Consider the following 24436-nt stretch of genomic DNA (forward strand, 5'->3'; position numbering starts at 1 on the left):
CATAGGGTAATATATACAAACAAAATATAGTTATTTTGAATAACACGTTTAAGAAAAATGTTTTTATTTTTTAGATGTCACACTTGTAACACCACAGATCGAAATGCCATATGTGTGAACTGCATTAAGAAGTGCCATCAGGGACATGATGTAGAATTTATTAGACATGATAGGTATGTAGCATACTTGCCTGTTCTTATCACCCAATTATGCCCCCCCTCCCCCTCTTGCCTATTCTGTTACCCAATTATCCCCCCTTCCTAATTTTTTGGTTTTCATTTTGCTTTAGGTTTTTCTGTGACTGTGGTGCTGGAACACTGTCTAATCCTTGTACATTAGCTGGTGAGCCTACACATGATACAGATACACTATATGACTCTGCTCCACCTATAGAATCTAATACATTGCAGCACAACTGAATTCCTTCCTTAAAGAAAAAGTTCTGCCATTCTAACATAACTTAAAACATTTTTGGAAGAAGATTTAGTACTTGCCCATGCTACAGGAAGAGACTGTATTAAAAATGGATACATGAGGTCAGTTGACACTATGAAGCTCAAGCTACCAAAAAGAAAGTGGCAATATATTGACTCAGGATCTCAAAGCTGGGTGTTTTAGCATTACTGTGTAAAGACATTTGAAGGGACAGAAGTGAAAAAAAAAAAAAAAAACTGCAATTTTGTACAGATACCAACTTCTGAAAAAAAGCTGGTGTTTTTACAACTAGCATTGAATGCAGTCCAATTTGCAGTAGTACTCTCTTCAATAGACAAGCAGCTTTGTTGCTGCCTTTATGGACATGGGTACCAATTGCTTTTTGTAATATGGTAAAAAATGTGAGCTAGCACTTCTGCGTTACTTTTGATTTTTTTTTAACATGTATTCAGATTGAGAAATATGATTTTAATGCTTTAATCTCATGTAGTTTGTTTTTTAATTTCAAGCAAAATCTTATTGTACTTGAATGTGCCCTGTTTTGTTAGCACACCTAGACTTGCTGTAACTGTACTCATGTCCCAGTATGTACGTTCTTTCTATGAAAGAGAAAACACTAATCTTAAATTATATCCAGCAATGTTTCTGGTATCCTTTAAGAAAAGTTAAGACTATTATTTCCTTCCCTTCCCTGTGCAGCATTCAAAATCACCCCTAGAAAAGTGAGTGTTTTAATGAGACTTCCTAGGAAGGGATGCACTGTAAAACAAAAGTATTCTTGTAACTCAGTTTTGTGAAAGGTAAAAACTACTATGTTTTAAAGTACACTTTAGAAAGTCTCTTCAAAACAGTCCTGTATTTGAACTCTGTTCATAGTTTTTTTTTCTTTTTGAACAGTTTAGACAAACGGCTGGAAATTAAAACAATTTCCTGCATTAAGCTGAGACAAGTATATATACAGCCCTATACAGTTTCATAGCTTCCCTCCCCCATTTATGTGTATTGGTGACAGTGGGTATAAACAGCCTGAAAGTGTATGCATGTACCATAACATCTAGACTTAATATATTGTGAAGTATTCAATAACCATTATGTAGAAGGTAGGTAAGAATTAAAAGGGTTTAATTTCCTAGAAAGAAAATGGAAAAATGGTCATTTTTAAAAAATAAAGTTTATTAGATCATAATGTTGTCTGAATTTACCACCTTTGTCAAAAAAGCCAACTCAAAGCTTCTGATGTAGTCTATAATTCCTCAATCAAAGTCAGCAACTTATGGACAGCTTCAGCATCTATAGTTGACCTTTCACTAGCCAGGCAAACTTCCCTTAAAATTAAAAAAAAAAGGGGGGGGGGGTTTAGTTCACATTTTCCACACGGCATCACCCATATCCCTCTTTGTTTTAATAAGGTCAGCTGCATGGCAAAATTATATCCAATTATAATTACCGAAATAATCTCAGTGAATGAGTCGTCTTCTCAAATTCTCTTGCTTTTCTATGTCCCTTTTGAATAACCTCCTCTGGAAGATTAGCAAGCCTTGCTGCATTAAAGCCATAGCTTTTAGGACAAGCTCCCTTAATGAATTTATAAAGGAAGGTAATAGTCTCTTGACTTGGATCTTCACATTCATTTTCTACCATGCATGCCTAAAAATGAGAAATATTACATTCACATGCTAGCAATGGAAGTATCCAATTGGATTCTCAGAAACCTAATCAACTTCTGAATAAGCAGTTTGCACATACCATGTGTCCTAAGCGCACTGCAACGTTTTGAGAATAATCTTCAACTAATGAATGATAGTGGGTAGAAAACAATGTACGACACTTTATATTCTCAGCAAGTTCTTTAACAACTGCACTTGCTATCGCTGTCCCATCAAACGTTGCAGTACCTCTTCCTGTGAAAGTAAAATAAGCATAAATTACAAAGTAATGCCAAAAAAAAAAATCAGGATAGTTTTCGTATTTAGGCCCTGTTTAGCCAAATAGGTAGCTTAGCCCTTGGAGTGATACTGCTCAAGTATCACAGGTCTTCAGAAACTTCCTGTTCTCCTTAAATAGCCTCATTATCCCCGTATTACAGCAACTAAATTTGGATAGGATTAAGAAATTTATCAGACTTGAGGGATATCTCATCTTCAGTTGTGGGTCTATGGTACAAAGGTGAGTCCATTAATACTCTTTTTAAAAATAATTTGTTTTAAAGATAGCCTTCAAATGGAAATTTTAATGTCTTACCTAATTCATCCACCAGCACCAGAGAATGTGCTGTTGCATGTGTAAGTATACTGGCAGTTTCACTCAATTCAACAAAAAATGTACTTTCACCTTGGGGGGGAAAAAAGTCACAAATGGGTGATCATTTTAAGAATCCTACTGCAACAGTAATTCATCTTTTAGATTCATATTATTCGAATGTTATCATGAGCTGTCCAGGTAAATCTCAAGAAATTAGAGCAATTTACTAATTGAATAGCCTGAAAGCATTCTGCTTCACATAACACCAAAAAATATAAAATAAAACATCAAATAACAAAGCCTTATACAGAATAAAAAAAAAACAAAAAAAAAACCTCACCTGACATTATTCTGTCTGAGGCACCAAGTCTAGTAAACACTCTATCAATTGGTGTAAGCCTACACACTTCAGCAGGTACATAACAACCCATCTGGGCAATTACAGCTAATAGGCCAGCCTGTGAATGAGGGAGGAAAAGGTATTTTATAACTGGTTTAAAGAATATCATAAGATAGATAGGCATATAGAGAAACAGACAATAAGCCAAACTAAACAATCTTTCCTAAGAAACATGTAGGAAGAGTCCAACACTATAAAAAAAGAAAAATCTTCAAAATCCTAAGTAGGAAAAGTGCCGCTTAGAGGGCAAAAGGCTTTAGGGGCCTAACTTTAAAATCTCAGAGCTTTTGTATATCAACCCACAACACTAGTTGAGTCTCAACTCTGGCTATACGATAGAATCATTTGGGAGCTCTTTAAAATACCGACGCCTAGAACCAATTCCAAACCAAATGAATTCATTTCAGATGATGGAATCCTCCCTGTACATTTTGGTTCAACTCTTGTGACTTGATTATTTTTATTAAAAATAAAGTGTTTTGGCAACAGACACTAAAATCAAAACAATATATTAGCATGGGTATGCAAATTGTCCACATTTTTTTAAGGTTGAAAATCACTATACAACACTGTATGTCTCTCTCTAGTTAGCAAATCTGGTGAACGTTAAGTATAATATAGTACAGAAGAGCAGGAGGGTCCACAAACATTTCTGTCAAGGGCTCAGTGTCTTTGTTTACATATTCATTTTTTCTACAACCCATTAAAAATGTAAATTATCACATAGGCCAATCCCGGGTATAAAGACAAAAATATATTTGTCTCCCCTAAAAGCAGTTTCCAACAGTTACTAGGTCACAAATTTTATTTGGTTTTCTATCTGAATAAGTCTGTCGTGGTTCTTTTGTAAGAATTCCTGTAAGTCTAATTGAAGGGCTTTCCTGAAACATTTGCATAATTTTCATTCATTATATGCATCTAACCTTCAGGGGAAATTAATTCAAATCAAAAATCTTATAAAGAAATCATGACCTAAAATCTCCCTTGCCTTTTTAATATATTCTTCCCTTAACATCAGGCAGATAGCGATATGTGATTCATGAGAAAAAGACAATTCTCAATTTTGTAACAAAATGAGTTTCCCTTTGATTCCTTAAGTCACTGATTGAATACTATGTAATTCATGTGCTATTTGGAAAAGGATGGCCTAAATATGTAATACATTCATTCTTAAACTGTTACAAGTAACTTTCTGTAGCAAAACCTGAAGTCAGTTTACCTGTCTCATGAGTGTAGACTTGCCTCCCATGTTAGGTCCAGTAACAAGCACACAAGAAGCTTTGCCATTTTCTTCCTCTTTCTCCTCACAGCCTATTAGAATGTCATTAGGAATAAAGTCATCTCCAAAAAAAGTCTTCGTAATGCAGGGATGGCGGGACCCTTTAAGGTCTAAGAAGACAGGAGTGTCTTCTTTTGGTAACAGAACTACTGGACGACACATAGGACCATCACCCCCTCGACTATAGTTAGCCAAGCACAATAAGACATCTGTTAAAGAAAGAGTCAGAGTGAGGTTCATCATTTTTGAGGTTTCTTGATAATCAGAGAGCCAACTTCTATAAAATGTCTTCCAAAAATGCTTTTTCAGTGAGGGTGGTGTGTTCTACTTCCTTCCAGTTTAGACAAACAGTAGTGACATCACTAACTGCACAATACAGTGCTTTCATTAACTGTCCATGAGTCATTAGCCTAAGTGTTACAGTATGTGGTTTCATTATGGACTTTATAATTCTGAAGCGAAATTATCACTTTTGGGGAGAAGCAGAACATTCTGACATAGGTACAATTGTAAGAGGAAAATTAATTCACCAATTTTGAACACCTGTGCTGAGGGAGGATTTTTCTTTCAGTTGATTTTAAAGAGAGGAAGGGAGAGGGAGAAAAAGAGAAACATTAATAGATTGCCTCCCATCCATGATCCTTCAGTGCACAGGACAACACTGCAACCAGCTGAACCACACCGGCTAGGGAAAGGAAGGATTTTAATATATCCACCAAACTTTGAAACTGTATTGGCTTAAGGAAAAAATGTGGCACACAAAATACAAAAATATACTATTCTATTCCTGACAGTTGGGTTCAGATCACAACACACACAAAAAAAACCCTAAACTAAAACAGTAGGGCTCCAAATAAGTTGGCCATGAAATACAAAGAAAATTTTATGAAGCTAAAAGATTACAAAATTACAAATACATGTATTAGTGCTTTTAGAAATCAACTGTAGGAAAGAAAGTGACAATTCAGGCTAAGAAAAAGGGAAGATTAAAATCTTTTGAAAAGGCACGTCAGGATTCATTGAAATACAAAAAATGCAAAAGTCATGAAAAAAATTACGTGATGGGTTAAGCAGGGGTCCTCAAAGTTTTTAAACAGGGGGCCAGTTCACTGTCCCTTAGACCGCTGGAGGGCTGGACTATAGTTTAAAAAAAAAAATTATAAACAAATTCCTATGCGCACTGCGGGCCTGGGACAAGTCGGCTGCTAAGCAGGACAGGCAGCTGCACCCAGCGGGACCTCAGCGGGCCGCATATGGCCTGCGGGCCGTAGTTTGTGGACCCCTGGGTTAAGGGATAGTTTTAAATTAACACAACAAAAAATAGATTAAAAACGGTATTCATGAAAAACTAAAAATTCAATGTAAATTGTCTCAACCCTGGCCAGTGTTGCTCAAGGGTTAGAGCTTTGGCCTGTGCACCAGAATGGCCTGGGTTCCGATTCCCAGTCAGGGCATGTGTGGTAGCCAACCAATCAATGTGTCTCTCTCAAATCTGTTTCCTTCCGTCCCTCCCTCTGTCCCTCCCTCTCTCCCTCCCTCCCATTCTCTCTAAAAATCAGTGGAAAAATATCCTCAGATGAGGATTAACACACACACACACACAAAAAAAACTTTTTAAGACTGAAGGCCAGAAGGCTACTATTAAGTTTCCAGTGACCAACTTACATGACTATGGCCAACCTACTCATTTTGTCTAGTGAGGAGGCAAGTATATTTTATAGTTGTCAAAATATAAATAACCTTACTGTGTTTTAGGGATATGCATCAATGGGGACTCTCCAATGGACTTAAAAATTTTAATGCACAACTGGAACACAGGACTTTACTAACCAAAGCCTTAGAAAGCAAGCTTGTTGAAAATCTTACCCAACACTGCGATGCATTCTACAGCAGCCTGCCAATTCTTGTAATTTTTATCAAAGTTATAGAATAGTCGTCGCATGCAGTCCTTCAATGATACGTCTCTCCGTTCTTCCGCATTTATCAGATTAGCCAACTTCTTCTCAATAGTTTTGGTCCAGTATCGTTTACAGCCCTTCTTGGTGGATTTCAACTCATATTCTTCTGGCAAATTATGAGTGATGAAATTCTCAGGAATTTCCAACTGGTAACGGTTCCTACCAATTCCCCAATAGACGATAGTTCTACAGCCAATTCGACTGCGCTGTTTCTCCAAGTATTCCAAGAGGCTCTGCTCATTTTCTTTTATGTCAGCAAGAGCTTGGTCATAATCAGAGTCAAATCCTACTTTGGGAGTAATCACTCCAGTCTTTCTAGCCTTTTCATGGTCAAAGGCTGTATCCCATCGGTTCAGTTCTACAGTTAAATCGGGAAAATGACCTTCAGCATTTTTCGTCTGCAGAGTAATGACCTGCTTAAGAATTTTAGACTTAAAGTCATCAATGACTTCTTCCATAGTCCCTATAATTTTACATATTACTTTGAATCCTTCCAGAGCAGAAAGGAAATCAATAATCTTTTTTTTGCTGTATGTAGTTTCTTCATACATTATAGCCCTGCTATCTGGGTGGTTCTGGCTCTTCAAGGGAGACCCAACATTATGAATTTTACTCAATAGCCTCTCAAGGTCTGGAAGCTTCTTTAAAAGATCTACAACCTCAGTGATTTTGTCAGGCACAAACATTAGGTCTTCAATAGCATCTAAACGATCATTGATAGCAAAAGGGTTACACAGTGGGGCACACAGCCACTGCTTTAGAAGCCGCTTACCAAAAGGAGTATGGCAAGTATCAATCTTCTCTAGTAGGGTACCTTCGGTAGAACCATTTGTTCCATTCAGAAAAATCTCCAAGTTGTTTAATGTCACAGAATCTAGCACCATTCGTTGATTGGCTTTAGAAAAAACAGCACCAGGTCTTGTAGCACTGACCATGTCAGAATCCAAGGGAATATATTCTTCAAAATTAGCCATTGATAAAAGCTCCTGATCAATAAGGCATTTTTTGAGGTAGAAGACACAGCCACCTAGAGCAGAGAGGGCCAATTCACTCTTTTCTCCTGGTGTCAACCCAATAGAATCAGACTCTGAAGTCATACCTTTAAGCACAGGGGGTAACACCACCCCACTGTCCTCATTTAACTTTTCTTTAAAATATCCTTCTTCAAGAAGAGTTCTCAAAGTTTTGGCTGCATCCCAAAACTGGGAGCCTGGTATCAGACCTTCCTGAAGAGAAGAGGACAATGAACCCTTCAGAATCATCTTGGTTTCTGTTGAGAGATTTCCTCTCTCAAACAAGACTTGTACTGGAGGATAATGTGCCACGAGAGTCCTAAACCTTGAGCAATGGCGATCATCTGAAAACTGACCTATGAAAAACTTTCCCAGTGAGGCATCAACAAAGCATACACCATATACTCGAGTGTGGCCAGAAGTATCTTCCTCTTTTTCTTTAAGGCTAAGAAGATACTTACTGTAGTTCTCAGAGGGGTCACCTTCCAGCACACTGTATGTCTGTGTACCCTTAGTAATGATCCTACAAATCTCCCTTCTCACCACTCTATCATGCTTAGATATGTGTGCCATCTTTCGGCATCTTGCCTCCATCATTTCTGGGGTCTCAGTCTGTTCCACCCGTGCTACTTTATAGCCCTTCTGAACCAGAGAATCTGAGTATCGGCCAAATGCAATTTCAGGGAAACCAGAATGGGCCCAGTTGCCTTTCATGAATACCAGCCCTAGTTCACTGACTCCAGTAAGAGCATCCATGTGGTACAGCTCATAAAACTTCCCCACCTTATAAAATATGACAAGATCAAAGTTCTGAGACTTAATCTGCCACCACTTCTTCATCCCGGGAGTACAGGAATTAAGGAAATCCTCAGGAACGTAGAGTGTAGATGCATCAAAATCTGGATGATCGGGTCGCCTCCTGTACACATCTCTTCTCTTTTCCTCCTTAAGCCACTCTAAAGTTTCATGATACCAAACAGCTGGGCGACTACTATCATCACATTTTCCACTAATGTGGGCTGGGGATTCAGAATTTTGAGGGGCAGAGAAAGCACACAAGGTATTCCTGGTTTCTGAGGAAATGCCAGTTGCTCGTTTACTGACAGGGGGCATTTCCTTCCTTGAAGTTTTCCTTTTGAGAGAGCAGTTTCCAGTCACCATTCTCTTCCGCTTTGGAGCAACTTTGACAAAGCTATGCAGGCCTTCGCTGTCACTATCCCCCACTCCACTGCTTATTTCATCACTGCTTCCTTCCTCCTTAGCATCTGGCTTGAATTCCACATCGGAGCCACCGATGTCGCTCTCAGAGTCTGATATGACTCTCCGTTTTTTAATTTGGCGGCTACTTCGCCTAGATCCTTGCACCTTAGGCTGCACTTCCTCTTCGCTCTCAATTTCATTATCTTCTTCATTCTTATCTGATGCATAAGTTGCACCTACCTGGCAGGCAAGGAAAGAGCATGTAAAAACAAAGCAATAATTGGAAAAGTACAATACTGCTGTGAATACCTCTCATATACCAAGAGAAAAACCTGTGGCAAAGCCAGGCGCCACATGAACCACATCCAGCATGGTCAGTGGTGAACCTGAGAGGGGGGCAGTGAAGGATTAAAGAAAACAGACAAGAGAATATAGTTGGGGCCAGGTGGATCACTGTGCCTGGATGAGGAAACAGTGACACAAGCCTGTAAGCATTTTATAGTCAGATCACACAAAGCAAAACAAGGGAGTGGTCAAGATGTTTACAATGTTCTTCTTTCCTATTGTTGCACTTCTCTGAACTCATAAAAAACTTTGTTTTGGCAGCACTTGCTGCACCTCCCACAGCCCACATCCCTCAGCCACCTAGGATCACAGGGTCGGACCATAAGGTCAAGCTTACAACCATAGCCTTTGGCTATAACTGTGCTGGGATGGCAGGGCTTTGCCCTCCAAGCTGGGACTTATATGTGACTTTGCCACAAGAGGACCATGCCCTCTCATCAGTCTGAGGCCTGAACCTGTCCAAATGCTAGCCACTCTCCACAAAAGCCAACCTTAAAAAATGAGAAACAATTCTCTTTCTCAAGGAATATCAATTTGTTTTACCTAACATTAAAACAGGTATCACACTACAAGATTAAGCAATTCTGTCATGACAGTTCTATCCTACACAATAGTGATGAAGCATGACCATATATATCACAAATGCCAATCTACCTAATAAAAGAGTAACATGCTAATTGACCATACCTTCGCAATGCCCACCAGCCAATCAGGAGTGACTATGCAAATTAACATGACAAAGATGGCAGGTTAATTTGCATACACAGGTGCCACAGCGGCGGCGGGGGCAAGGGGGGGGGTGTGGCGGCAGGGCGGTGAGGCAGGTGTTCCGCACCACCCCAGCCACTCCGGGCCTCTGGGCAGCGTCGGAAGGCGGAAAGGCAGCTCCAGGCCCAAGCAGAAAGGTGGCTCCAGCCTGAGCGAAGGCAGTGCCGGCAGCCAGGGGAAGGAAGGCCCATTCTTGCATGAATCTTCGTGCATTGGGCTTCTAGTAATTGATGTATTCATTAGTCATAGCTATAGAAATAAAATCTTTAAAAGTCTCCCTCTGTTTATCTTCCAGGGTTACCTCTTCTACAGATAAACGTATTATGTAGTTTGTTTACCATTTTATATACCAATTTTTTTTTTCAATCCTCACCCAAGGATATATCCAGATAAGGGGGAGAGAAACATCTATCAATTTGCCTCCCTTATACACCCCAACCAGGAATCAAACGTAGAACCTAGCCAGCCAGTATTACTCAGTGATTGAGCATCAACCTATGAACCAGGAGATCATGGTTCAATACCCAGTCAGAGCACATGCCCAGGTAGTGGGCTCAATCCCCACTAGGGAGCGTGCAGGAGACAGCCAATTAATGATTCTCTCTCATCATTGTTACTTCTCTCTCTCCCTCTCTGAAGTCAATAAAAATATATTTACAAAAGAAAAAAAAAACACTACCTAGGTATGTACCAACTGAGAATTGAACCCACAATCTTCTGGTGTACAGGACGACACTCCAACCAACTGGGCCCCTTTTATATATTTTTTAGTATAATAAAGCAATAAGTAATCTACACTGATTCTAGGCCCCTTGATCTTCCACAAACCAACAGTATCTTCTTAGGCAAGGCACATCTACTTACGGATCTCTATCACATGCATAAGGCTATGTGATCTCTGTAGTTACTATCCATCCAGTTCTAAACCTGATTAATGTTATGAACCCCTGGTCTCAACCTCAAAATTAAACTTTTCTTTCATTTCTCTTAAAATACTCATTATGTTAACTCACATACTCCCTCATCTATAAAACAGAATAAAACAAAAATCAAGCTTATAGATGCATCTCTTTGAAACACATACGTCATTAATTTACTAAATTAGAAAATGTTTTAAATGAACAAATCACTTGTTCATTTTCTTAACAGGATTTAATTCCATCAAATAGTGACCATTATCATTTGAAACCAAGGTTGTACTTCAAGGTTACTCAACCTCTATCCTTATACAACAAAAAGTATTAGAGCATATAAATGGATAACGAATTTCCTAAGCTTATTATCGGACACCATGACCAATTTTTATCACTATGTCCTTACCGGACCTAGCTCTCTACTTATTACCACCTCTTATAGCATGTGTCTTCCAGCAGGCTTGAGGACATTAATAAAATGGGGTGCTAGGCTGCAGAGACTATGTAATCTAACTTACCCTACAATCCAGGAAAGTATAGAAGTATGTGTGCATGAGTACTAAAGTATATGCAGAAGTAAGACAAGAGAATGTCACTTTAATATGCCACCCCTTTTCCATCGTTCTACTAGCAGAAATAACTGTTTGCAATGTCTCACCTCCATTTCTTCCTCCTCTGGTTCTGAGGGCTCATCACACACTGCCAATTCAAGCCTCTTAATCTTATCTTTATTCAAGGCTTCATCTGCACGCTGCATTGCTCTGAGTATTTCAGGCTTTGCACTGTAAAAATGACCTCCTTTCTGGGCTTCCTTTGATTTTGAACCTAAAAATATATATTTATAAATAAGAATTGTTGGCTAGATAATTGGTTCAACCTACACCACCTACCCAAATGAACAAGAATAACAACAATCAAGTATAACTTTTACTATACCATTATTTTTACTATTCAGGGTAAAACTACCAGTGAAACTGAAATTACCTATTTTACTTCCTTGCACTTGTATCACCCAGGACCACGTAGTCGCTCTTCTAATGACCTGGGACTATTGCCTAAACAAACAGGTAAGATATACCTCTTCAGGTGAGGCATGAGATGTAAAGGGATTTGTTATGAGACCCTTTTTAAAAAAAAAATTACTTCAGGAAGGCAAAGACTACACACACTGTTAAATTAAGTTATGATAATTAAAAATAAGTTTACCCTGCCCAGCCGGCATGGCTCAGTGATTGACCATCAACCTATGAACCAGGAGGTCATGCTTCAATTCCCGATCAGGGCACATGCCCAGGTTGCAGTGTGGGGGCATGCAGGAGGCAGCCTATCAGTGATTCTCTCTCATCATTGATGTTTCCATCTTCTCCCTCTCCCTACCTCTCTGAAATCAATAAAAACTTTAATTTTTAAAGCTGTAATATTAACTGAGCAAAAAAGTTAATGGTACAAAATTACTTGGTTCTTTTCTAAGAATCATAACTAGAAATGTCTGTTTTCTTCTGCCCAAATATAACTATAATTTAAAAACAAACCTGAATCTAAATTTAAGAGATCCAAACTTCACATTATTTACCGCTTTCTGTATACCAAAACTAATAGGACATCCTAAATTTTCATGGATTTAGCAACTTTTATGGGCTGCCTAAAATAAAGCTGGTTTCCCATTTCTCTAAAAAGCTGAACCAAAGCTACAAATTGCAACAATCAAATTCATTTGTAGAGAGGCTCTCAACTTTCCTCAATGTGCCTATTGCAGTTGTACTGACCCCTCACCTATCTAAATTCATTTGCCAAAGCTGTGTTTAGAATCTCAAAATTACTCCTGGAAAAAACCTCATTCAACGTAAGGTCCAACTCACTCATTTTATGTGAGTAAACAGTATCAGAAATAAATTACTTTGGCCTTGGCCACTGTGGCTCAGTTGGTTGGAGCATCGTCTCCCATATACCAAAAGATGGCAGGCTTGATTCCAGGTCAGGGCATATACCCAAGGTTTCAGGTTCAGGTGCATTCGGGAGGCAACTGATTGCTGTTTCTCTCTGACATTGATGTTTCTTTCTCTCTCCCTTCCTTTCTCTAAAAGTCAATTAAAAAAATTTTTTTTAAGAAATTACCTTGTTGACCGAGATGGTACAGCAAATTAGTGGAACAGACTAAATTTCCTGCTTTAGCTAACTGGGAAAAAGTCAGAGAAAAGGAGGTCTTCAAGACAGGATCAGGGGGTGAGCCCCAAGTCAAGCTGCCGCTGCCCACTGCTCCCCTGGCTACGTGTCTCATGGGGACCCTTAGAAATAAAAAGTTCATGCCTGGGAAGGGCCACAGGTGGGCTCTTGTGTGAGCCCACATTGAGTCTTTGTCCTGAAGGCTTTTTATCTTTTTCTTTTTTTTTCTGCAGGCAAGGGCAAGAAATCTTAGGGAAGACTTTCAGTAGACTATTCATCAGCTTTCCAGATGCATTTTTAATGTGCTAATGCATCAAAATGAGTATATTGGGGTGTTTTGGATAATAGTTTGGTCTATTTTACTGTTTTACTTTATCTTAGATCTCTCTGGCTTTAATGGGGGTTTTGTTATTTATTCCCCAACTTCATCTGTCCTTGGGTTTAGCTGACACAAATGGCCTTGAGTCTTTGTTCTCTATTTTCCCAAACCAGGATGATTTAAGCTATGTATTTTCTGGTTAGAAAGGAGGGTACAAACAAACCATTTGCTCTCAAGTGTCCTTGGTTAGGGAAGATATGGTCTTGCAACTCACAAGCTGCCCAAATTGTTGGGCCTTATTTAATTTTGTCTCTTCTGATTCCAAAACAATGAGTTCAAAAATGTCCTAGGCTGGCCACAGCCAGTATGATTCAGTTGGTTGGAGTATCGTCCCGTACACCAAAGGTGAGTTCAATTCCCAATTGGGGTACATACCCAGGTTGCAGGTTCAATCCCCGGTTGGGGCATGTGCAAGCAACTGATTGATGTCTCTCTCACATCAATGTTTCTCTGTCTCTCTCCCTTCCTCTCTCTTAAAAAAAAAGTCCTAACTTGGAAAATCTGAGGATAAACACTTGTTCAGGTTCGATGCGTGAGTGTACAGTCACTGTGTTACACAATCATACTATGCATGCACTATATAATTCAAGAGATTTGACAGGGTGCACAAAACTAACCCAAGTGAAGCTACACACCTGTAAGTCTGCTGGTACCTGTGAAATATGGCTGGACCTGAGAAGAGAAAGTTCAAATTCCAGAAGTTTGATATGAAAAGTGAACTCAGATGTGCTCACTGGTGAGGATTTTTTTTAACCTTTTTTTTTTTTTAATTGAGACAGAGGAAGTGGAGGAAGAAAGGAAGGAGAGGGGAGGGAGGGAGGGAGGGAGAGGAAGAGAGAGAAAGAGAGAGAGAGAGAGAGAGAGAGAGAAAGAGAGAGAGAGAGAGGGAGAGGGAGAGAGAGAGGGAGAGAGAGAGAGGGACATTGATTTGTTGTTCCACATATATATGCATTCATTGGTTATTTCTTGTATGTGCCCTGACCGGGGATCGAACCAGCAACTTTGGTGTATCAGGACCATGGTCTAACCCAGTGGTCGGCAAACTCATTAGTCAACAGAGCCAAATATCAACAGTACAACGATTGAAATTTCTTTTGAGAGCTAAAAACCGACTTCTGCGCATGGGCCACGAAGTTTCAATCGCACTGTACGTGCGCACCCGCACATGGTATTTTGTGGAAGAGCCACACTCAAGTGGCCCAAGAGCCACATGTGGCTCGCAAGCCGCGGTTTGCCAACCACTGGTCTAACCAACTGAGCTACCCAGCCAGGGCATAAGTAAGGATTTTGAAGGCCAGGTAAGCATACATCTCCATTTGTCCTAAAGAATGCCGTTCATCTATATGCTATGTATCCTGATTGCATTGCCTTTCTTTTTCATACTTTAAGATATTGTTTAATTTACCCTTTTCATGTCTGAATTTGATATTTTGGTCCAAATCTTAAGATCCGATTATATCATCTTTCCTTTAAGGGCATGATATGCCCAGCCAGTGTGGCTCAGTGGTTGAGTGCTGACCTATGAACCAGGAGATCACAGTTCTATCCCCAGTCAGGGCAGTAGGGGATGTGCAGGAAGCAGCCCATTAGTAATTCTCATCATTGCCCTGACCGGTTTGGCTCAGTGGATAGACCGTCGGCCTGAGGACGGAAGGGTCCCAGGTTCGATTCCGGTCAAGGGCATGTACCTTTATTGTGGGCACATCCCCAGTAGGGGGCATGCAAGAGGCAGCTGATCGATGTTTCTCTCTCATCGATGTTTCTAACTCTCTATCCCTCTCCCTTCCTCTCTGTAAAAAAATCAATAAAATATATTTTAAAAAAATAAATAATTCTCATCATTGATGTTTCCCCCTCTGAAATCAATAATATATTTAAAAGGGGGGGGATGATATTGCTGTAAGTCACTTAAAGAACACAAATATTCCATTCCACACACCAACTAGTTGAAGACCAGATGCATCTTAATCCTTTTCCCATGCTAAAACCTTTGCCCCACCACTGCTACAACTCGTTTTAGTAAAATATACTTAACTTCATTCACTGTATGGGAGATGCTGACACTTCCCATGTGTGGGCTCTGTCATTCTCATACTTATATACACACACACACTCTCTCACTCTTCAAAGTGACTCTCTTACCTGTATATGGCTTTAATAGCCTTCTGCTAACCCATCCCCTTGTTGGGCTGTCATCAAAAAACTGTACATGAACTCGGGCGGACTTCCCTTTCTCACGGATGAATGTTCCATCAAAAGGGTGGTTGTAAACCAGGCAAGGCCACCAGGGATAACCCTCCATCTTGGCCCAAACCAAATCACCTGGTGAGAAGTCACAAGAACTGTTGCCAAAAGGAAATACATAACTTGGTTAATATTTGGTTAAATTTCATTAAATTGTTCATGAATAATTAATTCCAAGGAAGGTATTAAGACTCCTCTGAAGTCTTCTGGCATTAACATTCAAGTATAGACATTCTAGACTTAATGATTTTTCAAAATCAAATAATCAAGTTATTTTTTTAAACAATAAGCAAGTATCATAATACAGAAGACATAAGCCAAACATAAGTATAATGAATTTTGCTATTAAGATGAAAAACTTTCTCAGAATCTTTGGTAGAATGTTGATGACAAGAAAAAGGTATAGACTCGATGTACATATTGCTCTCCAAATTACAAATCATACCTATACTTACTCCAATATGGTATATGTCAGGAAGCAGCCACAGTATTTATTAATAAAATACCAAACTTGCCCACTATGTAATCTGCTAATTATATTAACTACCAGTGGCCCAGTGCACGAAATTTGTGCATGGAGGAGGGGGGTCCCTCAGCCCAGCAGCCTGCACCCTCTCCAATCTGGGACCCCTCGGGGGGATGTCTGATTGCTGGTTTAGTCCACAGGGATCGGGCCTAAACGGGCAGTCGAACATCCCTCTCACAATCCGGCACTGCTGGCTCCTAACTTCTCACCTGCCTGCCTGCTGATCACCCCTAACCACTCTGCCTGCCGGCCTGCTCGCCCCCAAATGCCCCCCCTCCACCAGCCTTCTCGCCCCCAACTGCCCCCCCTTACCGGCATGATCACCCCCAACTGCCCCCCCACACATGCTGGCCTGCTCACCCCCAAATGCCCCCCACCGGCCTTCTCGCTCCTAACTGCTCTGCCCCTGCTGGCATGATCACCCCCAACTGCCCCCCGCCGCCAGCCTGCTTGCTCCCAACTGGCCCTCCCCCCGCCAGCCTGCTCACCCCCAACTGCACCCCCTGCCAGCCTGATTGCCCCATAAGCCACACCCACAAGTCACGCCCACCAGCCAATCAAGAGCAAATATGCAAATAAACCCAACCAAGATGGCTGCAGCCACAGAGAGCATGAGGGAGGCTTGGGTTTCCCCGGCAATGGAGGAAGCCAAGCTTTCCACCTGCCCTTGCAGGCCCAGGCCTCCACTCAAGGTTACAAAGTTTCAATGGTAGAAGATACATAAATTCAAACAGAAATGGCGGCAGCCACAGAGCTGGAAAGAGCAGGAGGCTAGGGTTGCCCCCGGTGATTGAGGAAGCCAAGCTTTCCGCACACCCTGGCTGGCTCAGGCCTCTGCTTAAGGCTACAAAGTTTCAATTATAGACGATACATAAATCCCCCCAAAAATTGGCTGCTGCCACGGAGCAAGCAGAAGGCTTGGCTCCACTCCAGGCTACAAAGTTTCAATTGTAGAAGATAAATAAACCCCAGATACCAGGGCCTCCGCTTGGGTAGCCAGGGGGCGTGGCCGGCCTGCAAACCACCACGGGCCCCTCGCCCAGGCCACCTCATGCCCCAAGGGAACCCCCACCCTAATCTGGAACGCCCTTCAGGGCAAAGCAGGTGGCCCCAACCCGTGCACCAGGCCTCTATCCTATCTAATAAAAGAGTAATATGCAGATTGACCATCACTCCAACACACAAGATGCTGCCCCCATGTGGTCAAAGATCCTGCCCCCATGTGGACACAAGATGCCCACCACAACATGGCCAGCAGGGGAGGGCAGTTGGGAGGGACCAGGCCTGCAAGGGAGGGCAGTTGGGGGCGATCAAGCCTGCAGGGGAGGGCAGTTAGGGGTGACCAAGCCAGCCGAGGAAGGAAGTTGGGGGCGACCAGGCCTGCAGGGAAAGGCAGTTGGGAGGGACCCAGGCTTGCAGGGGAGAGCAGTTGGGGGGGACCAGGCCTACAGGGGAGAGCAGTTGGGGGGGACCAGGCCTGCAGGGGAGGGCAGTTAGGGTCAAACAGGCTGGCAGGGGAGCAGTTAGGCATCAATCAGGCTGGCAGGGGAGTGGTTAGGGGGTGATCAGGCTGGCAGGCAGAAGCAGTTAGGGGCAATCAGGAAGGCAGGCAGGCAAGCAGTTGGGAGCCAGCAGTCCTGGATTGTGAGAGGGATATCCTAAGATCGGGCCTAAATGGGCAGTTGGACATCCCTCGAGGGGTCCCAGATTGGAGAGGGTGAAGGCTGGGCTGAGGAACACCCCCCCTTCCCCGTGCACAAATTTTGTGCACCGGGCCTCTAGTAGTTTATAAATATTGCCACCAGCTAATCACATGGGTCATCTTCAACCAGGAAGCTCTGTCTGCACAATTCAAAGTTCTTATCATAGCTTCTTCCTTACTAATATATCTATTAATTAACATGAGACAAAGACCCTTATCACTGTGCATCACTGTGAGGAATGGTTTGTTTACAGGCCTCCCCACAGTCAAACAGGCTTTCCCTTCACTTCGGCAGAGAGCCACTTAACCACAAAGCCTATTACACAGAAAAGCACAAGCTGCCCTGGCCAGGTAGCTCAGCAGTGAGATCATCATCCCAATACACCAAGGTTTTGGGTTGGATCCCCAGTCAGGTCACATACTACAATCAACCAATGATTGCATAAATAAGCGGAACAACAAATCCATGTTTTTTTCCCCTTTCTCTCTAAAATCAATATTTAAAAAACAATTTTTTTTAAATCTAGTATCAAATACCCATCTTTCTTAAATACTGTGGAAATGGTCCCTATAGTAGAAGGTCAAGTGTAAATAATGCTATGCTTTTACATTGTTTATGCTTTTAAAGGTCTCCTGAGGTCCTTACTAACATTTGAGGTCAGACCTCAAAAAACAAATAGGCTCTCCCTCTCTTCTAACTTTCCCTTTACCCTCTCCTTCCCCTTGCCTTTCTCTCTCTAAGCTTCAAGGGCCCTTCTTCTGCCTATGCAGCACAGGTGGCTCACTTCTACTATCTCTATAACTTTCTAAATAAACTTTCCTATAATTTGAAGAAAAAATAGCATATGCTCCCTACACAATACATAAAGCACAACCATACAATAAATGTGTCTGTTTAACATGGATGCAGGAATAATCTAGTCATGTTCAAGTAAACTGTCTGTTAAGGAGGGTGCATTTGTAGAGAAGGAAAAAATATTTTTCCCTTCTACCCTTCTGAGTTCTTGGCTGAAATCTTCTGTAATAAAAGATCAACAAGAGAAAGGCAAACAAAAGACTATTAACATGAAGACCTCCTGTATTCATGGGAGATACTAAGGAAAACTCAGTAACTCCCAGGGACAGCCCAAGTCACCACCTTAATATCACCTACAGTTACAGACAAAAGAAAGATGGAGAGGCAGTTAATTAAGGAAGGTTACCAAGAAAAGAACAGTTAACAAGGGTAAGGTTGTTATGCAGATTTAAGTCGGTGCCTTCTCCAGTAACAGTCTTACAATTTAGTCATCCTTCTTACTGGTACACAGAGGGGAATATCCTTACAAATGGAGATTTCCTTTATAAATGTAAATTTCCTGTACAGATGAGTAACTTCTAGTTTTTCTTATGTCTGCTATTTCTCAAAAATAATCAGGTCAAAATTCTTATGCTAAAGATGCATATTCTGAGAAGGCACATCCTGCTACTCTTCACACAACTATATAAACTTTCAAAAGAGTTGCTTAAATGACGTCAACACCATAATTATACTTGGACTATGGAAAAAGCTGTAGAACATCAAAAACTTAGAGGACATTTCAAATCAACTACTCAGAACCACTAATCAACTCGTGGATTTTGGAGTTCTTTGATGGAGGAAAAAAGGCCATATGCTAACCTCAGGGAAGGCCTGTGTGGCAGTCTTGCAAACTCAGAGACCTCATGTAACCACAAAGGATGATCTGAAATTAGAATTTTTTAACTAAAAGCAGTTTATGGTGGATAGTCATGTCCTAGGCCTGTATCTTCCCGATAAAGGTCAATCTTTAGCTTAACTGAGTCTTCAATTGTGGGGTGTGTTTTTTTCATCTACAATAACAACGTATCTTTGGAATGTCAAAGTAATTTTCTTTTTCCAGACCAATCAAAACACAGGCACCATTCTGTGGAGACCACAAACCCTCATTGTTATTGAGTTAATTGTCTGTGTGTTTTTTCTGTTTTTTAATATGTTTTTATTGATTTTAGAGAGAAAGGAAGGGAGAGGGAGAGAAACATCAATGAGAAAAACATGATCATCGATTGGCTGCCTTCTGCACATCCCCTGCTTGGGATGGAGCCCAAAATCCACTGGGAATCTAACCAATGACCTCTTGTTGCATGGTCGACACTCAACTACTGAGCCACACCGGCCAGGCTTGAGTTAATTGTTGACTGTTAACTATTCTATACCTACCTATGTAAAAGAAGTTGGTGTCTGTCATTTTGCTTTTTATCCATACCCAGGTTTCCCCACTTTGCTTTCTCCCATCTCCCTAATTTTTCACCAATGGATTTCATGTAACCCATGTGCTTCTCTTAATTGCAATGTATAAAATAAGGTGCAAAATTGCCCTTCTCTGGAGCATTATCTCAATCAGTTGAGATTTTGCTTCCTGGCAATTGTGGATAGTTTGGCTCAAATAAACTCACAAGAATTATCTACAGGTTTGAATGTTTATGTTGACACTTTATATCCCCTGAACCTCTGTTTCTTCATACTTTCAAATAGCTACCATTACACTTTATGCCTAAAACAACACCTGGGATACAGTAAATGTGAGCTTTTCAAAATATCACCCTCTACTCTGACAAAAGGGCAGCCAAACCCTGGAATAGCACTGAACTGCCCAGAAAACAGGACACTTCCAGGCAGGCTTCCCCTACAATCCCGTTGGTACATGGCTGCCCAGGGCCAGATCAAGTATTTACGGACTCACTCAACTCCAAAAAAATTATGGTATCCCATCCTCCCATAGAACCGTCAACAAATAATGCACTATTTTATAAAATAACATTTTCTTCAACTTGACCATACATCCCGTGTGTCAAAATAGATTATCAGGTGGTTGGAGGTGGAGAAGGTAGTACAGGGGAGATAAATAGTGATGGAGGGAAAATGAAATTAATAAAAATTAGCCCGGCCAGTGTGTCCCAGTGGTTGAGCATCGACCTATGAACCAGGAGGTCACAGTTCAATTCCCAGTCAGGGCACATGTCCCGGTTGTGGGCTCGATCCCCAGTAGGGGGCGGGCAGGAGGCAGCCTATCAATGATTCTCTCACATCATTGATGTTTCTATCTCTCCCTTCCTCTCTGAAATCAATAAAAATATATCTTAAAAAAAAAAAAAAAAAGATTCTCACCCTCGCCAATGTTGTTCAGTGGTCAGACATCTGCCTGCGCACCCAAAGGTCAAGGGTTTGATTCCTGGTCTCAGGCAGGTACCTGGGTTGCAGATTCGCTCCCGCCCTGGTTAGGGTGCGTGCAGGAGGCAACCAGCCAGCGTCTCTCTTTCTCACACAGATGTTTGTTTCTCTCCCTCCCTCCCTCCCTCCCTCCCTCGCTCGCTTCCTCCCTCCTGTAAAACAATTACAAAATATCCTAAGGTGAGGATTAAAAAGCTTTTTAATTAATAGATTCTCAATTTTTCACTTGTTTTGGTGTACATGCTACCTGCCTACGGGATAACCCAGGCGGATCCCAGCACTTTCTGCTCCCCCAATCCAGTCCCTACAACTCACTGGGACCAATCAGGCCCCCTGGTTTTGCGGTGTGACACACCTCCGACGCTCTCAGCTAGAGGTCCACCCAACTCCGAACTCTCGCACAACACAAAAACTCAAAAACCAGGCCGAGGGTCCATCGCCCCCATAGCGTCTTGGCATCGGAGTCTCATACCCAAACATCAAGTTGAGTTCCCCGAACGTCTACTGGAGCCCCAATTCACTATCCCAGTTTCTAAAGGGGAACTGGACGCCGCGCACGCACACCCTCCAGAATGCTAGCGTTCACCCTCCCGCAGGCACTCCTTTTTCTGCGTCACGCCTCCCCGGCCACGGGCAAGCACCACCTCCGGCCTCGTGTTGGGTATGCACCCCAAAAAGGAACATGCAAAGCTCCTCCCCTCTTGGATCAGCCCCCAGTGTTCCCATCTCTCCATTCTCCCCGTATCTCGAGCAGCTAGCACTGCTCTCCTCCACCCAGACCCCCAACCTCTTCCTTCCAACTCGGCCGTCTCCCCTCCCCCTCTTCCTCCTGCAGCCCATTTCCTCCGACCTTGTTTACAATCTACACTCCCAATGCTACAAACTCAGCCCCGACGTGCTTTCAAGCCGAGTGAGCAGCCCCACCTCCTCCGAGCCCAGGGCCGGGCCGCACACCCCCCAGGTCCCCAAAGCGAGCCTCCCTTCCCTGAGCTCCGTGGTCTTGCTGCCGAGCCCCCGCCTTCGGCCCCAACCCCACCCCGCTACCTGGAGGAAACCGCAGGAGTTGTCGACCTCCGCAGCCCTCCGTTGAGGTTCCTCGCCTCGGGCGGCGACGCGGATCGCCCAGGCCCGACCTCGCTCCAGGCCACATCCTCGCTGGGGGAAGGGGAGGCCCCGGTGGCAGCGGCGGCGGCGCCTTCACCTGAGGCCTTGACTGGGGCCTTGTTGGCATTACTCAGCCCCGCTGGAGACTTGGGGAAGAAGCTGTACAGCGTGCTCTGTCGCGACATGGCGACAGACGGCGAGGCCCAACCGCTCTTATCGGAGCGAGCGACCAGAGGGACAGCATCAACCGCGCGGCGCCTGCTGGCGGGAAATCTGGGAGGGAGGAGCGCGCTGCGCTGGAGGAACTCTGGCCGCAGCCGCCAATCGGCTGGCGCCTCGGTGTGCGCGGGTGGCGTCACGGTGACGCGCGCCCGCCTCGCCCCCTCAAGGCGACGTGGGGAGGGGAGGGGCCGGCGCGCTGCGCCGTGCGCCGTTACCCGCGTGTCCCCCACCCCCAACCCCGGACCCCATCCCCGCTCCAGCCCCCGAGATGGGAACGGCCTTGAGCCTGGCGCGCAGACGCGGGGGGCTGGTCTGGACTGGAACACCTCGGCCGGAAGCAGGGCGCAGCTACGGGGCTACGGGTCGCGAAAAGCCTTTCCTCTCTGCCAGGAGAGCGATGGTCGTGGGGGCTGCGAGCTGGGGGCTGGCTCGCGTGTGCCTCCTGTTCTCACCGCCTGAAGGCAAGAGTGAGGTCTTGGGGGCAAACCGAAGGGCCCGGAAAGAGACCCTTGCAGGGAAATGCCTTCCAACCAGCGCCTGATTGAAAAATCCTGCGCTTGGAACCGGAAAATAAGACTCAGACTTTTGTAAGCAATATATCAAATCTGTTCACGTTGTATTCGCAAACCTTTGCACATAGTAGGCACTTGGTAAATATTTGTTAAATGAATCCCAAGTAGCAGGTCCTTTACGTGTTTATGATAAAACCTGCCAGCTAGCTTTCTTCTGGGAACATAATCCTCTCAACCTAGGAGCTAAATACTTCAGGTCCACAGTCCTTTATCCGAACCTTGTGGCCATGTGTGTCTCAGAATGCAAGATTTTTTTTCAGGTTTTAGAAAAGTAACAGGGCGTGAATAAAAAGTTCCTAACCTCCAAATTCGAGAAAGAATTTAGAAGACTGACAATCCCAAGTTGTAAGTTAATAACTATGGAACCCAGAATTCAGGAAAACGCAATCAGCAACAGCTGTATTTTTATAAAAAAAAAAAAAAAAAAAAGCCTATGTAAAATCACCTCTTTGCTTTGTTAGGGGAAGCTGTGCTCTGCCACACGTTATTTTGTTTGGTTGGTTTTTTTGCTAAGCAAATAATAAAATCAGGTTTGTTTCAGATACATTTGAGAGGTACTCTCCCCTCCATGCATAGGTATGTGACACCCCCAGAGAGATTGGGCAACGCCCTGAAATCAAACATTTCTGCAGCAAAACATGCTGACCCACACTAAGTGAGATAAATATTTTTAACAAAAATTAAACCTAGTGTGGTGATAGGGGAGAGGGGGAAGGGGAACTGGTGGAGGTGGAAAAGGGTATGGGGGGATAAATGGTAATGGAAAAAATATATTAAAAATTCAACCCAGTAAATTTTAAAGATTTCATTTGCTTTATTGAATGATTCCTAAATTGGGCAGCATTCCATCTAGCAAGTACAAAGCTCAAGAGAGCTACAGAAAGGGAAAGGTTTTTAACAGCCAGGGAATGGAGAAAAGGATGTCATAAATTAAAAAGGATTATTCATCTTCTTTGGGGGACAATCGGGTCTATTAGGAGGATCACATCATTCTACTGACCAGGCAATTTCAGACTGCTTTGTTAAGATTACATTCCTGGGGAAGACTGAAATTGCAATTAGGTTGTTAAGCAGTAAGCCTTGGTTTGCCAAAGTGGAGCTTAACACAAGTGATTGCATTTTGGGCCTATTGTTTCTTTTCTTTTTCTTTTTTTTTAATTCTCACCCGAGGAAATTTTTTCCATTGATTTTTTTATTTTTAATTTTAATTTATTATTATTTTTTAATATATTTGTATTGATTTCAGAGAGGAAACGGGGGGGAGAGATAACAAACATCAATGATGAGAGAGAATCATGGATCGGCTGCCTCCTGCACAACCCCTACTGGGGATCAAGCCTGCAAGCCAGGCATGTGCCCTTGACTGGAATCGAATCTGGGACCCTTCAGTCCAGAGGCCAGCACTCTATCCACTGAGACAAACTGGCTAGAGCTATTATTTTAAATCCTCACCCAAGGATATTTTCCCATTGATTTTTAGAGAAAGGGAAAGACAGAAATGTCAATGTGAGAGAAACACATTGATTGGTTGCCTCCTGCATGAGCCCCGACCAGAGCTGGGGAGGAGCGTACAACTGAGGTACGTGCCCTTGCCCGGAATGGAACCCAGGACCCTTTGGTCTGCAGGCCGATGCTCTATCTACCGAGCCAATGGAGCTAGGAGGGAGAAAGGGAAGAGAGAGAGAGAGAGAGAAATACCCATGTGAGACTCTCACATGGATTGGTTGCCTCTCACACGTGCTCCC

The 24436-nt window shown here is 42.7% G+C and overlaps 2 protein-coding genes across 9 annotated transcripts in view; one reads left to right on the forward strand and one right to left on the reverse strand.

Moving 5' to 3' along the window:
- FBXO11 (F-box protein 11) overlaps positions 1–1621 on the forward strand; it is a 91870-nt gene extending 90249 nt beyond the window's left edge. For all 4 annotated transcript variants that reach the window (XM_080683257.1, XM_080683256.1, XM_080683258.1 and 1 more), the window contains exons 22-23: positions 75–173; positions 290–1621. In XM_080683257.1, the coding sequence (XP_080539383.1) occupies positions 75–173; positions 290–419 (229 nt within the window). In that variant the 3' untranslated portion in view covers positions 420–1621. The remainder of the gene's footprint in view (positions 1–74; positions 174–289) is intronic.
- MSH6 (mutS homolog 6) lies at positions 1588–22222 on the reverse strand. 5 transcript variants are annotated; one of them, XM_080683254.1, is made up of 11 exons: positions 21838–22218; positions 15238–15437; positions 11212–11378; positions 7086–8766; positions 6222–6671; positions 4296–4564; positions 3017–3134; positions 2677–2766; positions 2182–2336; positions 1883–2082; positions 1588–1760 (listed from the first exon to the last, which is right to left on the reverse strand). In XM_080683254.1, exons 1-11 carry the CDS (start codon positions 22080–22082, stop codon positions 1679–1681), a joined length of 3657 nt encoding a protein of 1218 aa, XP_080539380.1. In that variant the 5' UTR covers positions 22083–22218; the 3' UTR covers positions 1588–1678. The 5 variants fall into 5 exon arrangements, with proteins under 5 accessions (XP_080539380.1, XP_080539377.1, XP_080539378.1 ...); XM_080683251.1 differs by having other exon boundaries at positions 6222–8766; positions 21838–22222; XM_080683252.1 differs by having other exon boundaries at positions 6222–8766; positions 15238–15417; positions 21838–22158.
- Positions 22223–24436: the final 2214 nt, after the last annotated feature.

The sequence above is a fragment of the Plecotus auritus genome (assembly GCF_963455305.1).
Source record: "Plecotus auritus genome assembly, chromosome: 8".
Classification (NCBI taxonomy): Eukaryota; Metazoa; Chordata; class Mammalia; order Chiroptera; family Vespertilionidae; genus Plecotus; species Plecotus auritus.